General features: G+C 42.0%; 1 protein-coding gene across 1 annotated transcript in view; it reads right to left on the bottom strand.

Moving 5' to 3' along the window:
* The window catches only part of UNC5C (unc-5 netrin receptor C), a 392,973-nt gene that overhangs the window by 46,961 nt on the left and 330,602 nt on the right, over positions 1-15,410 (bottom strand). Inside the window, exons 8-10 of the mRNA XM_074991994.1 lie at positions 12,426-12,617; positions 10,791-11,135; positions 8,514-8,601 (exon numbers count right to left, since the gene is read on the bottom strand). Of these exons, the coding sequence (XP_074848095.1) occupies positions 8,514-8,601; positions 10,791-11,135; positions 12,426-12,617 (625 nt within the window). The remainder of the gene's footprint in view (positions 1-8,513; positions 8,602-10,790; positions 11,136-12,425; positions 12,618-15,410) is intronic.

The following is a 15,410-nucleotide window of genomic DNA, read 5'->3' as shown; positions in this document are numbered from 1 at the left end:
GACCCTGGGTGAGATTCCTCTGAAGGTGGGGAATGTAGATGTGGCACTTCTCTAGGCCCAGGAAGGAAGCCACCAGGCAACAGCAAAGAGGGAAAGAGGACACTGAGCACTCCTGAAGACAGCAATGGTATATAAGGAGTCTGATGCCATGTGGGAGGAGGGTGGCTGTTGGCTCGTTTGGAGTACATTCCTGTGGGTTTTGCTGAGCATTTCCCCATTACGCAAACTTCCTCCTGCACACCACAACTGTTCACAAAACATAGTGAACATTCAACTGTGACTTGGTTCACGTGGGTTCAAGGTCAATATGAAAGCTTCACTCAGCTCTGCTGTTGCCCAGTGGGATCCAGCTGGCAGTCCATCTTGCTCAAAGCCATAGGAGTAAAGCCATAAGCTTACTGATGAGTACTAGGAAAACATCCTGCGAGAAAGTTGTAAACAAAGAACCCCACTCTTGCCATAAAATTGCAGTCCTGTCCCTACCCAAGCATATTTACACAAAATTACTACCCTGGGACTACCTGGAAGGGGCACCAGCAATTATTATGAACCATTAGAGCCCCACTTCACTGCAGGAAAGGAAAAGTTTTCACAGAGATCCTTCTGCTCTCACACACTGTGGCGGGGATGAATGAACCCAAAGTCTCTGGCAGCCAGTCCTTTCAATTAATGGGGGAAAAACAAAATGGCATTGTAAGGTTATGGTGTGAACTCTTCTCCAGTTCTACTCACTAAAGGGCTCCTGAGAAATCAGTAGAGGGGTGGGGAGAGTTTAGAAGAGCGTGGGAAGAAAGAGAAAGGATTTTCAGAACTTTGAGGACTAACAGACTTCCTGATTCAGCTGAAACTATTAAAATTACTTCATATCTTTCTGAAACAAATGCAAATCAATCTCACGGGGCTGCAGTTATATCCCAAGCATGTAATATTGTTTAAACTCCACAGTGCTCCAGCTATGCTACTGAGAATAAATCTGTGGGTACCAACTTCTCCTCCCAGTTACATCATATACCTGAGAGTAGGGTCTGGCTCAAAGTTTCTATTTTGAATCTCGTGTTATGGTTTCATATTTGGATGCTTTCAAATGTCATCAGCTGGAAACTCTCTAAAGGATTTTTAAGCCTAGGCACAGTACATTTCTTGTAAATTATTCTGATCCGTTTTGCTGAAAATACCTATGTAGGAGTACACACACATTTAAACTCCTCAGGGTTTCCAGTGGGCTACATACCAAACTCAAGTAATCACTTTGCTTTAAAAAGTGAATGTCTGAAGCAAGTCCTTTATGTATTATTCTCTTCTGGATTCTTTAGCATTGCAAGCTAGCTAGCTTGCTGCATCCATATGCACATACTGAATTCACCACCTTGCTATTCCTGGAAGTTTGTGAGGGGCAGCAGCTTGAGGGGTTGAGAGTTAGATCCTGGGTGACTGTGGGGCTAGAAGAATGACTGACAGGGGCTAAGTACTCTAGGAATGGTTCTGCTATTAGGCACAGATTTCAAAAATATGTTGGTATGGCTGTGGTCACCACTGCAGTGCCTAAATGATTTCGGGATCTAAAACTCATTTTTAAAAGAGATTTCGGCACTTGAGTTTAAAACATATCAACTGTCAACAGGATTTTAACTTCTACATGCCTAAATCCCTTTTGCAAATGAGATTTTTCAGCTATTAAATAAGTTAGGTCTTTCAATACTGAGGCTGGGTCTACACTAGACATTAAAGTTGATTGTGGATATGCAATTCTAACTATGGCAGTTGTGTAGGTAGAATTTACCTGGCTGTCTTCACAGAGGCAGCCTGACAGGAGAAACCTGATTTCACATGTCCCTACTAGGTGCGTGAACCACGTCTATCTTCCCCATAGCGAAGACATACCCTAAGGCTGGGTCTACATGGTGCGGCTTTCCCAGCAGACCATGCTCATAAGCAGCCTCGAAATTGCAAATGGCTGCTTGTTAGCATGGTCCTGTGGCTCATTAGCATAGCTGGATGAGAGCTCGGTCTTGGCAGAGGGGTGTGCTGGTAGTAAAGAGGCCATGTGGACATGCCTCTGCCAGCAAAAAGCACCCTCGTTGCCAGACCCTGATGTCTGAATTTTTTCAGAGATCCTTCAGGCATAAGGGTCTGGTGACAGAGGGGCTTTTTGCTGGCAGGGGCATATCCACATGGCCTCTTTATCACCAGCACTCCCCTCTGCTGCGACTGAGCTCGCGTGTGACTATGCTAATGAGCCATGGGACCATGCTAACGAGCAGCCTTTGCAATTTCAAGGCTGCTTATTAGCATGGGTCTGCCAGGAAAGCCATGCTGTGTAGACCCAGCCTAAGTGTATAAATACCTTTAAAAATCTAAGCCTAAGTGGCTCATGTTGAATGTAAAATACACTGTTGAATATAGAAAGTACAAAGTGCCTGGATTTCGAGAGATGTGCTGGAAAAATCTAAAACAAATATATCCATGAATTGTATCAGAGAGGTAGCCGTGTTAGTCTGTCGCTTCGAGAACAACAAGAAGTCTTGTGGCACCTTATAGACTAACAGATATTTTGGAGTATAAGCTTTCATGGGCAAAGACCTCGATGAAGCGGGTCTTTGCCCATGAAAGCTTATGCTCCAAAATATCTGTTAGTCTATAAGGTGCCACAAGACTTCTTGTTGTTCTATATACATGAATTATCCACTGTCACGTGGTGATCCCCTCATTAGGAATCTCTTTTAGCAACAGCCTGATGTGTTGTACTACATAGGAAGTACTGGGCCTCAACAGGCTTTTCTGCAGTCCAGGGTCCTGGAAAGAAGCTGAGACTGGCTGGCTGGCCATCCTCCTCACTGTAGAAGGTAAGGTAGCAGCAGCCTTGGAATGAACAATCTATTTACGTTCTGCATATACTTTATCATGTCTGACTATCTGGTGAAATAAGTCTATTTCAAGTTCCCCTAGGGTCAACTGGCACCTCCATATATACAATGTGCTTTGCTTACTCCATGGCTATTTGACCTCAGAGTTCATCTCTCTCACAAAATCTTTTGTTCAACTGCAAGACCTCTTCCTTCCCTTCATACCGTCATACATATTCCCCTCCACTCTTTCTGTTTCTCAGGTAGCACTACTTTAAACACACCCTCTCCATTCTGATTCTATGCACAGTAATACCTGTAGGGCAACTGCTATCATGAAGCATGCAGTGGGTTTTGTAACCCTAAAAGTGAAGTAAAAACATGGCACTGGCCTGCCATATTGGGTGCCTATCACTGATAGGGAAAAGTGCCAATGCAATGATTCCTTCCGTATTTGAAGAAGAAATAAGAGGAGTAGTTTCTGGGTGACTCATTCGTGCACACTCCTGTGCCCAAGAAGGAAGTAAAACAGAGTGGAGAAGAGCAGAGAAGTTTAATATATGAAACTATCTCAGCCAGCCCATTGAAATGAAGGCATAGGGAAGTCTCTTTGAATTAGCTATAGTTTCCCTGTGCAAGAGATGGACATGTTTTCAATACAGGTTGCTAGTCTTTTTAAAATACAACACAAACTAACATGAAAATAATTATTATGGGATGTGAATATAAATAAGTTGTGATGTTACTGTTTTTTTGAGATGAACATACAAAACATCACTGCAATCATGGTGTAGTCACACATGGTTATATGTTTGCATCAAATCTTAGAGAAAACAGGTCAAGTGAGATGTTGACAGAAAGTTTATAATCCACTGATTCTGTCTGTACTGCTTATAAGCATGTATCATTTTGGAATTTGTAGTCTTGAGTATTGGCTATGCACTTGTATTTTAAATGTTTGCTTCTGGAAGATATCAGCAGGTGACTTGGCCAACTATTTTGAAAGGATTGCTAGTCAAGTGAATAGCAGTACTTCACTGACTGTGCACCTCAGGTTGTGCCAATCCACATCTGACAAGCTTTGCTGTGAATGTTCAGACTGGCATGTAAGCCATGGCTGTTACCTAAAAAGGAGAGAAGGTATGCCTGGACAGGTGACTTGGTCAGGTGACAAACTCCATCTAGGGCATACTTTCACACAGTGCGAACAATGGAGTTCCTGCTACATGGGCTAGGTTATATAAAGGCCCTAGAGGTTCCTCCATTTATCCTCATTCCTGTCTTCAATCCTGCTAATCATCTGCGAAGGATCTCTGCTATGAACTGAAGCTGGAAAGAACCGATGACCCATCCTAACAGAGGATGTATTCCACGGCCTTAATCCAAGACAGCAATTTATTCCATCTCTGCTACAAGCCTGCAGCAAGGACTGGCAACTGGTGTATGTAATTTGATTTCTTAAACAATTTTAAGTCTTGTCTTTTTCTTTCTTTCTTTTTATTAGTAAACCCTTAGATTTTAGATTAAAGGACTGGCACGGTGCATTCTTTTGAGTAGGATCTGAGTTATAAATTGACCTGGGAATGTGGCTGGTCCTTTGGAATCACAAGAATCTGTTCTTATTTGGTGAGACTGATTTTCATAGCCTCTCATTTGTGTAAGGAGTGGTATTGGTGGTGGCACAGGAAAACCAGAGTGTTGAAATGGACTGCTTGTATTACTTCTTCTTAGCCAGTGTGGGAGACAGAAATGCTCTTTGTGTCTGGCATGGTGTGCTTTTTAGTGGAGGACCCCCCCAGTCTTGGGCTGTAAGTAGCCCTGTCTCTAAGCAATTCACCCCAATTTGACTCTTCCAGTTGTGCCCCCAGAAACCTCCTGGTTCACACAAGGCCATTGTCGTAATTAGCCATTTTCAAAACAGAGCGCATGAATAATGTAAGCATGAAGGCCTTTTTATTTAATCTTTTCTGAACAGATTAGTTTTATCATGGGTAAAAGATTACCAAAGCAGAGAACAGGGTATGGTAGGATGTATAAACAGCTGTGCCCAAGTGCACATCAAAAACTATCAAAGGTCTAAGCCAAAAAATGGATTCAGCTATAAGGAGGAGAAAGAGGCAAAACCCGGTGCAATCTGCACTTGGATTATCATTTGTTATTCATTCTTTGCGCATGTTATTTCTACCTAAAGAATAGGATTTCTTCTCTCTCTTCAACAGGTTTACTCCAACTGCTGCTAGTAATACCTTAGCCTTTTAGTTCTCCTTCTGGCCAACATTAAGGACTGGAGTGTGACACGGACCCATTCCCAGGCAGGGAAGTAAGGAGTAAGAACCATTCTGTATCAGGATGCTAGTTACCTAGCCCATGTGTGGGCATTAAGAAGTAAGCAGGGTTACACACATGCATATTCCCTCCCTTCAGGAGGTGGGCAAGGAGCTGTGGGGAACAGGTAGAGCCCTGGCTTCATTCCCTCCTCACTGGCTTGAGTAGCTGTGTCATTGCAGGGTGAGATAATATGATCTGGGAGCAGGGAGGAAGTAGATAAGGCATTGTGATTAAGTGGTGTCTCTCAGAATCAGGATGTTGAGTCACTCTTCCTGAGATGGGATAGTCTATGTCTCACTGGCTACGTCTACACGTGCAGCCAACATCGAAATAGTCTATTTCGATGAATAACGTCTACATGTCCTCCAGGGCCGGCAACGTCGATGTTCAACTTCGACGTTGCTCAGCCCAACATCAAAATAGGCGCAGCGAGGGAACGTCTACACATCAAAGTAGCACACATCGAAATAGGGATGCCAGGCACAGCTGCAGACAGGGTCACAGGGCAGACTCAACAGCAAGCCGCTCCCTTAAAGGGCCCCTCCCAGACACACTTGCACTAAACAACACAAGACACACAGAGCTGAGAACTGGTTGCAGACCCTGTGCCTGCAGCATAGATCCCCAGCTGCCGCAGAAGGAGCCAGAAGCCCTGGGCTAAGGGCTGCTGCCCACGGTGACCATAGAGCCCTGCAGGGGCTGGAGAGAGAGCATCTCTCAACCCCCCAGCTGATGGCCGCCATGGAGGACCCAGCAATTTCGACGTTGCGGGACGCGGATCGTCTACACGGTCCCTACTTCGACGTTCAACGTCGAAGTAGGGCGCTATTCCTATCTCCTCATGAGGTTAGCGACTTCGACGTCTCGCCGCCTAACGTCGAAGTTAACTTCGAAATAGCGCCCGACGCGTGTAGACGCAACGGGAGCTATTTCGAAGTTGGTGCCGCTACTTCGAAGTAGCGTGCACGTGTAGACGCAGCTAATTTGGGCTCTGAAGTGGTGCCTAAGGTAATAATTTAGCCCTAAGTAATTTGTTTTAGGTCACAGAGCAGATTAGGCGACGAAATATAACTCCTTCCCTGAGGCCCTGAACCTTCCTCAAAGCCCTGCCCTGCTCAGTCCACCCCCACAACCTCTTGCTTACCCCCACCCTTATACATTTTCACTGGATAGGGCAAGGGGTTGGAGTTTGGGAGGACATGTGGGCTCTGGGCTGGGGCAGTGGGGTTCAGGTGCAGGAAGGAGTGAGGTGTGCAAGCTCAGGGAGAGAGTATGGGTGCAGGAGAGGGCTCTGGGCTAGGCAGAGTGTTGGGGTGCAGGAGAGGGTACAGGGTGCTGGATTTGAGGAGGGGTCAGAATTGGGACAGAAAGCATGGGATGCTGAAGGGTGGGGTGCAGCCTCCTGCTGGGCAGTACTCACTACAGCTGGCTCCCACTTAGTAAAGCAGGGCTAAGATCAGCTTCCTGCCTGACCCAACCCCACCCCACTCCTGGAAGGGGTCCACATGCCCATGTGACCCCTGGGGATGGATAAAGGTAGGGCATGTAGTTCCGCACACTCTCCCTTGCTGTTGGCAATTCGCCCTCAATTTCCACTGGCTGCAGTTCTCCATTTGTGGCCAATGGGCACCACCGGTAGAAAGAAAAACCTTAGATTTAATCAGTGCCTTTTTTGTAACAAAAAAAAAAAAAAAAGAGGAGTTAGTACTCAGCCAGCTGCCTCCACTCCCCTCAGCCAATCCTGTGGCTGGGGCTGCCGAGGTGCTGGTACTCTGTACCAGAAAGTATTAAAGCGCTGGATACTCCAGTCAGGACAGGTTAGATATTTCAGCACTCACTAGTCAAAGAATTACATTTAAGTGTAAGAGAAATAAAAAATTATGAAATGCATAGTGAGAGACTGCATGAGCTGGCGCAGACGGTCTCACACCCAGGGAGAGCTCTGAGTCTGAGTCAGTCAGGCTGGCCTCCCACTTCAGGGAGGTGTAGGGGGAAACCTGACACTAGCGCCCCCTCCTCCTGCCCACTCTGCACAGCCAGTAGGAGGGTCCCATTTAGGAACAGCTACAAGAGAGAGCAACATAGGGGGAGGGGCATCTGAACACATGCTGCTGGTGGTTCCTGCTCAGTTTATCAGCAGACCTGCCTTCCTTTCAGAGATTGCAATGGACTGAGAGAGTCTTCAGGATCAACCAGTCAATCATGATCACCATGTTGGTGACCACTGCTCTATGCTATTCCCTCATTCACTGATGAAGATACTGAATAGAACTGGAGCCAGAATTGATCCCTATGGGATCTTGCTTGTTATCTCATTCCAGCATAACTGTGAACTATTGAAAACTACTCCCTGGGAATGGTTTTCCAACCAGTGATGCATCTGCCTTAGAGTAGCTCTATCTATTTCCCCTTTCCCTAGTTTGTTTGAGAAGATCACGAGACAATATCAAAAGCTTTACTAAAGTCAAGATACACCATGTCTACCGCTTTTCGCCATCCACGAGGTTCATTGCCCTGTCAAAGAAAGCTATCAGGTTGACACAATTTGTTGTTGACAAATCCCTGCTATTACTTCTCACCTTATTATCTTCCAGAGGTTTGCAAACTGATTGTCTTAACTATTTGCTCCATTATCTTTCCTATTACAGAAGTTAAGCTGACTGGTCTGTAATTCCCTGGGTTGTCCTTATTTTCCTTTTTATACATGGGCACTACATTTGCCCTTTTCCAGTCTTCTGGAATCTCCTCCACCTTCCATGACTTTTCAGTATTCTAGAAGTATACGTAGCTTCACTCCTGAATAAGCTGCAATGACCCAAGGCCTCAAAACTGTGCTTCAGTCCTGCTTTGTGTTCTGTAGTGGGCACAGGAGACAGTGCACAGGCTGCAGCATCCCTAAGGATGGCCCAATTTACCTTCCTATCCTTTCCCAACCTCTTCTTCCTCCAAGTTGATAGATGTTCCCCAGAATGGCATGGAGCATCCAGACCTTCTTCCTCCTCTTTTCAACTATGCAAAGCATCTTTGTAACAGGTTACCAAACACTCTGTCTGCTGCACTTCATTCTTGTTACTGCATTATTCTCACTTCTATCTTGGGTTCAGCTTCCCCTAAACTCTAAATCCTTTTGCAGAACCTATAAAAAGAAAATATCACAGCCGGTTCTGTGGCCAGGCTATCCTCAGCTCTCACCTGTGTCTACTTTAAAACCAATAAGCCGCCTCAACACAATTGGCTTCGCATAAGTATCTGCTGAACAGAGATTTTAGTTAGTACATTTTCTCCCATTCTCTTCTCTATAATTAGTACTTAAGCAAAGGCACTGTAAGTAGAGTCCTTTACCTCATGTTCTCCTTCCTGTGAACTGTCAAATACATTTCATAGACTCTTCCCTGGGGAATGGCACCTGCAGGGATCAGCAAACTTACTCCTGCAAAACAGAAGAGATGCAAATAAAAGAAAATGGTGAAGGAAAGGCAACCAGGTCTCTGACAAAGAATGACAGGAGGTTTGAAGACAGAGCCTTAAATTACTAAATAACCCAATTACCCCCAAGGAAAAAAACTGTTGCCCTGGCTTCTGCATCTGTCAGCTGATTGGCTACTAGGGCCTCCTATATTTCTGTTTTGAACTACAGGAGTGTAGAACTGCATGTTTATCCTCCCCCTTTTTATTTAAGGAACAAACAGATGGCTGCTCTGTGGCTTACCTTGTAAATGTGAGGAAAACCAACAACTGTGTCTAAAATTTCCAACAGCTGTAATGCAACAACTCTCCCCAGGCATTTCTTATTTAATAAACAACAATAACAACAAAGCGAGCAGAATACTGTTCCAGGAAACAACAGGAGCCTTTTCTTTTCTAAGACATGCTGGTAATGTGGTCAGCAACCAATGTTTATGTACTTAATGGGGCTACTTGACTTCTTTCTTATGCACCTAGGAACGGACTATTCTCAAGGATACTTGTGTGTGCCTGCATGCATGCAGGTATGCGAGAGAGACAGAAGACAGCAAGATCCTTATGAAAGGATGCACTGGACAGTCCTCATTGATATATGAATATTTTTGGTCTGGCTACATGAGGCCACCTCTCTCACAACACAGTATATCCACAGTTGTGTCCACTAGATATGCTTGAGATGGAGGTTCCCCCCACCCAACCCCTGCCAACATTTTAAAAGCTGGCAGGGTGATTTTCATGACTTGAGGACTTGTTTCCCTGTGGGTCTGTCATGACCCATATACATTAAGGTCTGGGTATGTTTCCTTGCCCACATATTCCCTCAGATGTACAGGGAAGGATTACAGGGTTGGTGAGGGACTTCTAACTGTTGTTAATTGGTGAATAAATATTAGTGGAAGCTGAACAGACAGTCTACTATACTGGGTTGTAGCTGATGGATATGTATGTTTTGTTTGTTTTAATCATTTTAAAGTGCCCCTAGCAATAGATGTACACAGACTGAAGTTAATATATATGAACTAAATTGCACATGAGTAACAGGCTTTGTAGTACCTGTGGCAAGCACAGTGGAAAGTAACCCGAGAATGAACTGGACCTCTAAGTAGAAATAGCCTGAACTTCAGGTCTATACTAGACTATATTTTGCAAGGCACAATCAGATCAGATTTGCCTTTCAGAGACGCTCAGTGCCCATTTAGGCCCCTCAGTGAAACAGATTAGATTTTCAAAAGCATTCAGCATCCAGTAGGTCCCACTGACAAGAAAAGGGATCACCAGGTGCTCTGGGGTTCTGAGAATCCAACTTTTTGTTTCTCTCTTTTAAATCTTGTCTTGGCTGAAGGCACTGACAACTTGAGAAGCTGGTTTAGAATGTGGTAAAGATTTGGTATTCTAGCAGATATGAATATCCACCCCGGGTCACTTCTCTCGATAGGCCATCACACTGAAGTTGGATTAACTGAACATTTTGGTTAATTAGGGTCTTACTGTTCAGCTAAATAATAGCATAGGTATTTTTCGAAGCTATAAGCAGAACTTAGAATGTTTTTACTAACCTGTACAGTTCCTTAAAAGCTTATAACACAGAAATATAGAAAAAACACCTAATGCCCCAGTTTTCTTTGCCATGTAAGCTATTCAATCACTTGTAGAAATTTAGCATTCTGCTTTCTTGCTTCAGCATGGAGCAGTCTGCCACAAACTGGAACTGGAACAACTGATTTGTTTTCTAATTAATTTTGTCCTTTTTCATGTAAGATAACAAAAATGAGGCTTTCAGGCTGGAAGTTAAATATTTTGGGGGAATTTTTTTTTTTTTTACCTGGGTGAAAGAAAAGGTGAAGGTTGCTAAATCCCACTTCACACAGGAAAATTCAGATGTTTAATATTTCTGTAGAAAATGGCTCAGAGTTTTCTGATTTATTGTTAAAGAAGGCCAGGACTTTTGGGAAAGGATATATGAAAGAGCTGAGCAAAGCTGAATGGAAACAAAAAGTGAGGCTAGGGCTAAAAATAGAAAAGACAGATTCCCAGAAGAAACCTTGTTTTATCTGCCTAAAAAAATAGATAGATGGCTTCGCTTAAAACCACTAAACAACCACCTCTTTTGAAATCTCACTAGGTACCTCTGAAGCCAATTAGTGAAATACGTACCTGAATTGGGAATGATCAGGTGACCCCCAAGGGAGTTGAAGGTGCCAAAAGCAGTACATGATGGGTCTGTTTGCCGAGCAAGACTCTGATTCTTCATATTCAGGGTCTCATTTTCCAGCAGAGACTGAGTTATCTGTGGGGATAACTTGGATGAAAAGTCAGACAGGTCATCCTGTGGGGTGACTGCACCTGAGGTATTATAGACTTTGATCTTCAGGTTGGGAAGTGGATCAAGAATTGGAGAGTTGGTCATTGGGATTTTATCAGAGACATCATGTAAGGCATACACAGGACCTCTGTACATGGCAGCAGCAGATGTGAGATCTGGTGGCACTGCCAGGAGATCTGTGTGGAACATGAGAAAAAATAACAGGGTATTACACACAGCTGTGTCACCATGTCTGAGGACTTCCTCTAGGTTGAGGATTTAATGGGGCATTCTGATCAGGTCTTCATATTAAAGGTAATAATGAGCAAAGTGTAATGGTCTGAACTTTCTCTCCTTTTGTGTCCATTCACACAATTCAAGGGGTTTATGTATGCCCTATTGCCATGGAAACTAATTGGTACATAAAACTGAAGTGTAATCTTAATCCAATATTTTGTAACCCATGTTCTTTCCAGTCTGCACTCTGACTTGAAATATGACATGCTAGGCCTCACTACAAGAGACTCTCTATGACAAACCCAGCACACTCAGCTTTATTAACTCATGCTACTTTCATAAATGCTAAGTATGAGAATCATTAACCTATATTTGTACAACCAGTCTAAGGACAGAATGAAAGAGATAAGAAAAATTGGGTCATTTTCTCATCACCCACAGCCGGTGCTGGACTGTCACCAGTGGTATGTCGTACAATTCCTTTTGCAGCTTAGCTTTAGACAAAGCCGTGGCTAAGAAAATTCTGCTACTGCTAATGTTCCATTTTAAAAATTCTGTGGCCAGTTTTACTTTTTTCTGGATTCAACTTTAATATACAAAGAAGTACATCAAAAACCTGATGTTTCAGCTCAAATGCGTAACTGCCAAGAGCTAGCCTTGGTGTTGTGTTCATTATTTTGTCTGATTAGGTCCACAAATAATTATGAGATTATTAATGGTGACAGAAATTCTGACTATTAGATTATATTTCCTATCCACTGAATCGTGTGCCTTGTCTACCGAAAGCAACTTATCTCTCAGTAGTAAGTACCTCCCATGCTTCTTTCTATGTACACAGAGTGGTTACAGTAAACATGATTATTGGAAAGTATAACAGGAAATACAATGTGATGAAATTACTTTATTAAAGACATGGTAGAATGAATCCTGTTTCAATTGCAGTCAATCACATATTTGCCACTGACTTACACATGGACATGATCCTTGTTTCTACACATCTCTGTGTGTGTCTCTCAATTACTCACTTTCTTTTCCTGAAGTTTATACTCCTCAGTTTCATGCTCTAGACCAGGGCTCAAAAACCCCAATGTAGGTTTTTAGTGCAAGAAAATTACCACAATCTTTTCTTTTTTTTTTCCCTATGAAAAGGCAACTAGTAAATCCAGCCAATATAATTCATACAACCTTGAAGACCATTTCCTTACAGCATCTCCCTGAATTGATCAATATGATATGAAATGACAACTAACCTTGTCTTGCAGCCTTGATGTTAACGGGTTGGAATCCACCATTTAGTGCTGAGGAGTCTATAATATCTGACTCAAAGTCACGGTGGTTCTTCCGGTAAACAAACAGTGCTACAATCACCGAAATAGCAAGGCACACGATAACAGCTATCACAATGCCAACATAGAGAGCTACATCGTCTGAGTCAGGAGCAGCTGGAGGGACCAGAATGAAATATTGTTTAATGGTTCCCAGTCACAGGAATTTACAAGAACATACATCTATGTTATTGTTATTTCTTTCAGACATTTGGTACCTCTTTTATAGATTGAAGCGACGTCTACATGGAAGAGCTATTTCAGGAGACTGTAGTATCTAGAAATAGCTACTCTGCATATTTGAAACATATCCATTATTTTGACAAATATTTCAACATAATGGGTGCACTATTTCAGAATCCCTATACTCCTTGTTGCTTCAAAATAGTGCATCATTTCAACATTTGTTACCCAAAATAGCCTATTTAGAAATAAGATATGCAATCGCATAGTGCAAATTACTTATCTTATTTCGAGTTTAGGATGCTGTGTAGAGGTAGCCCAAGTGAACATCCATCTTGAAAGCGTTTAAGAGGGCTGTTCTCTTTCAGTGGAAATATGATTCTAGGTTTTACCAGAAATATGATTCTAGATTTTACTTAGCTATTTTCTTTCATCTATCTATCGAGTAACTAGGAAGCAAAACAAAACATTCATAATTAGACTTATAGTGCAAATTTAGCTAAACAAGGGATAACACCATAGCCATTCCCAGTGAAACGTTCTATGTTAATTTAGTGTTACATTAGATTAAAAAAAGGGTTTTTTACTTGCCATGTGTACTTTTTTTTTTAAGGCCACCTTTTGTGAAAACACCTTTCACTCCCTGATAATGTGGGTTTACTGAGTTAGAATATTTTTCTAAGCATAATATTCCAAAGTCTTTAGTTTCTATCCAGAGCACTAGTCTACCTCTCCCTACCAACCGTTTGAGATAACAACCATGTAGAACAGAGCAAAACACATGCTAAGATGAGTGAAATGAGACAAATGCTAGGACAACTGCTGAAGCACCCACCATCTACTGAAGGAATTTAACAAGGGTTACTGTATTTTAAAAAAGAAAGCCAATTTCCCCATAGCTCTCCTTTGGGATGAAGGCCTGTCCATTAGATTTTCACTATCTGTTAGTATTATAACTTTTGCACTAATCCTAGTGTAATATCTACCATCACTATATACCTGATATGTTTTTTAGAGGTTTGATTATATGATCAAAATGTGATGTGTTGTGTGTGTAGGAAAGTGTTCTACTATTAGAGGAAGCATACTGAGCAAAGAACAGGCAAACAGATCAGATATTTCTTATGTTCCATTTTTATTTAACTTGAGCATTTGAAGGCAATTTAATGTTCTCTGCTTTCCCAAAGCATAAACCAGTTTGCCTTTCACCTTGGAGGTGAGAAATGGCAGATGTTGAAAGTGTCTGATCAAGCTCTATGAGCTCTTAGTTATTAGGTATCTTAAAAGCTCCGTTTTTCAAAATGCAACCTGCTTTGGTCCATTAATAGGTTCTGAGGTAGCAAAGCTCTGAGTTCCAGTCAGAAAAATACCACCTCTTCCATATTCTCTTTTACCTTTAAACCAAACTTTTACAACAATTTCATATATGAGACTGTTTTCTTCTTCTCCTTAGATACAAACAGACTTTTCCCTTTGATATCTCCCTTTCAAACACCCACTTATTCTTTCCTTTATCCATCTGTTAATGAGGATGGATGTTATGCTATATGACCCGATTGCAGTGCTGTTGCAGCTGTGCTAGTCCCAGAATATGAGTGAGACGAGTTGGGTGAGGTAATCTCTTCTATTGGACCATTGCCTGTTGGTGAAAGAGACAAGCTTTCTGTCTAAATAGACTTGAATTCTGAAAAAGAGCTCTGCATAGCTAGAAATCTTATCTCTTCCACCACAGCAATTTCCAACTGGAAATTGGTCCAATAAAAGATATAAACTTACCCTTTTTGTCTTCTCATATGAGCCTCAGACAACTAAAACATTGTTGCTCCTTCACTCCCATTAAGCAAACAGGATGCAACTCATATGGTACATTAGTCTCCTCTTCCCAAATGCACATGTTGCTAGGCTAAAAGTAAATCCTGAACCAAGTAACAGCATCAAATCAGTATCCAGAAACATAAACTCAAATGTTAAACTTACAAGAAAATCCATATTCATTCTGGGTTCTCTGTTCAGTTGAAATAGGATAAATGAAACCTTAAAAAGAAAGAAATTAAACAAAAATGGGAACAAAATCAAATTAATAAGGGGAACAAAAAAAGTAAAGCATGAAAAATGGTTTAATTAAAAAAAGAAGGAAGAGAAACCCATGGTACTTTAAAATTCTGATTCAGCACAGAACTATGGTTTTGCATCTCCTGTCTGCTCCAGAGCCCCACTAAGAATTAATAAGTAGGCAGATTGAATTTCAGAGCCAAAATCGGTCTCGAGTCACTAACTTTGGAGTGCTTAAAGTCTTTCTTTTATTGAGCATAAACTCTAATGGATCTAATTTATTTCAGACATCAAGCATCATTAGCATATGGAAAGTCTTTTTTCCCTGCCCTTGCCATATGCTTTAATTCCCAGGACATTTTCAGTAGGGCTCTAAACAGTTTTTTATTTAATTATAGTGGCTTGCTGTTGGTCTAATAGAGCTAAAGGAGACTTGTCGTCACTGGTCAGAGGTTAAATACCCATTTGCTGAGCAAAACTCATACAGAAAACCCTCTTTTTGGATTTCCTTGGAATTGTTTTATCCTGTTTCTAATAGGAATCCAATAGGAATTCCACAGGGTGAAAGCAAATTGAACTGGGAACTGACTGTGTTCTATTTAAAATCATTATAAAATCAATAGAGGACCTGAGGTCAGAAAGTTCTTTGTTTTAAATCTTTGAAGAGATAGTGCA

The sequence above is a fragment of the Carettochelys insculpta genome, chromosome 4, assembly GCF_033958435.1.
Source record: "Carettochelys insculpta isolate YL-2023 chromosome 4, ASM3395843v1, whole genome shotgun sequence".
NCBI lineage: Eukaryota > Metazoa > Chordata > Testudines > Carettochelyidae > Carettochelys > Carettochelys insculpta.
The sequence above is the reverse complement of the archived record's forward strand: the minus strand, read 5'-3'. Positions and strand labels throughout refer to the sequence as shown.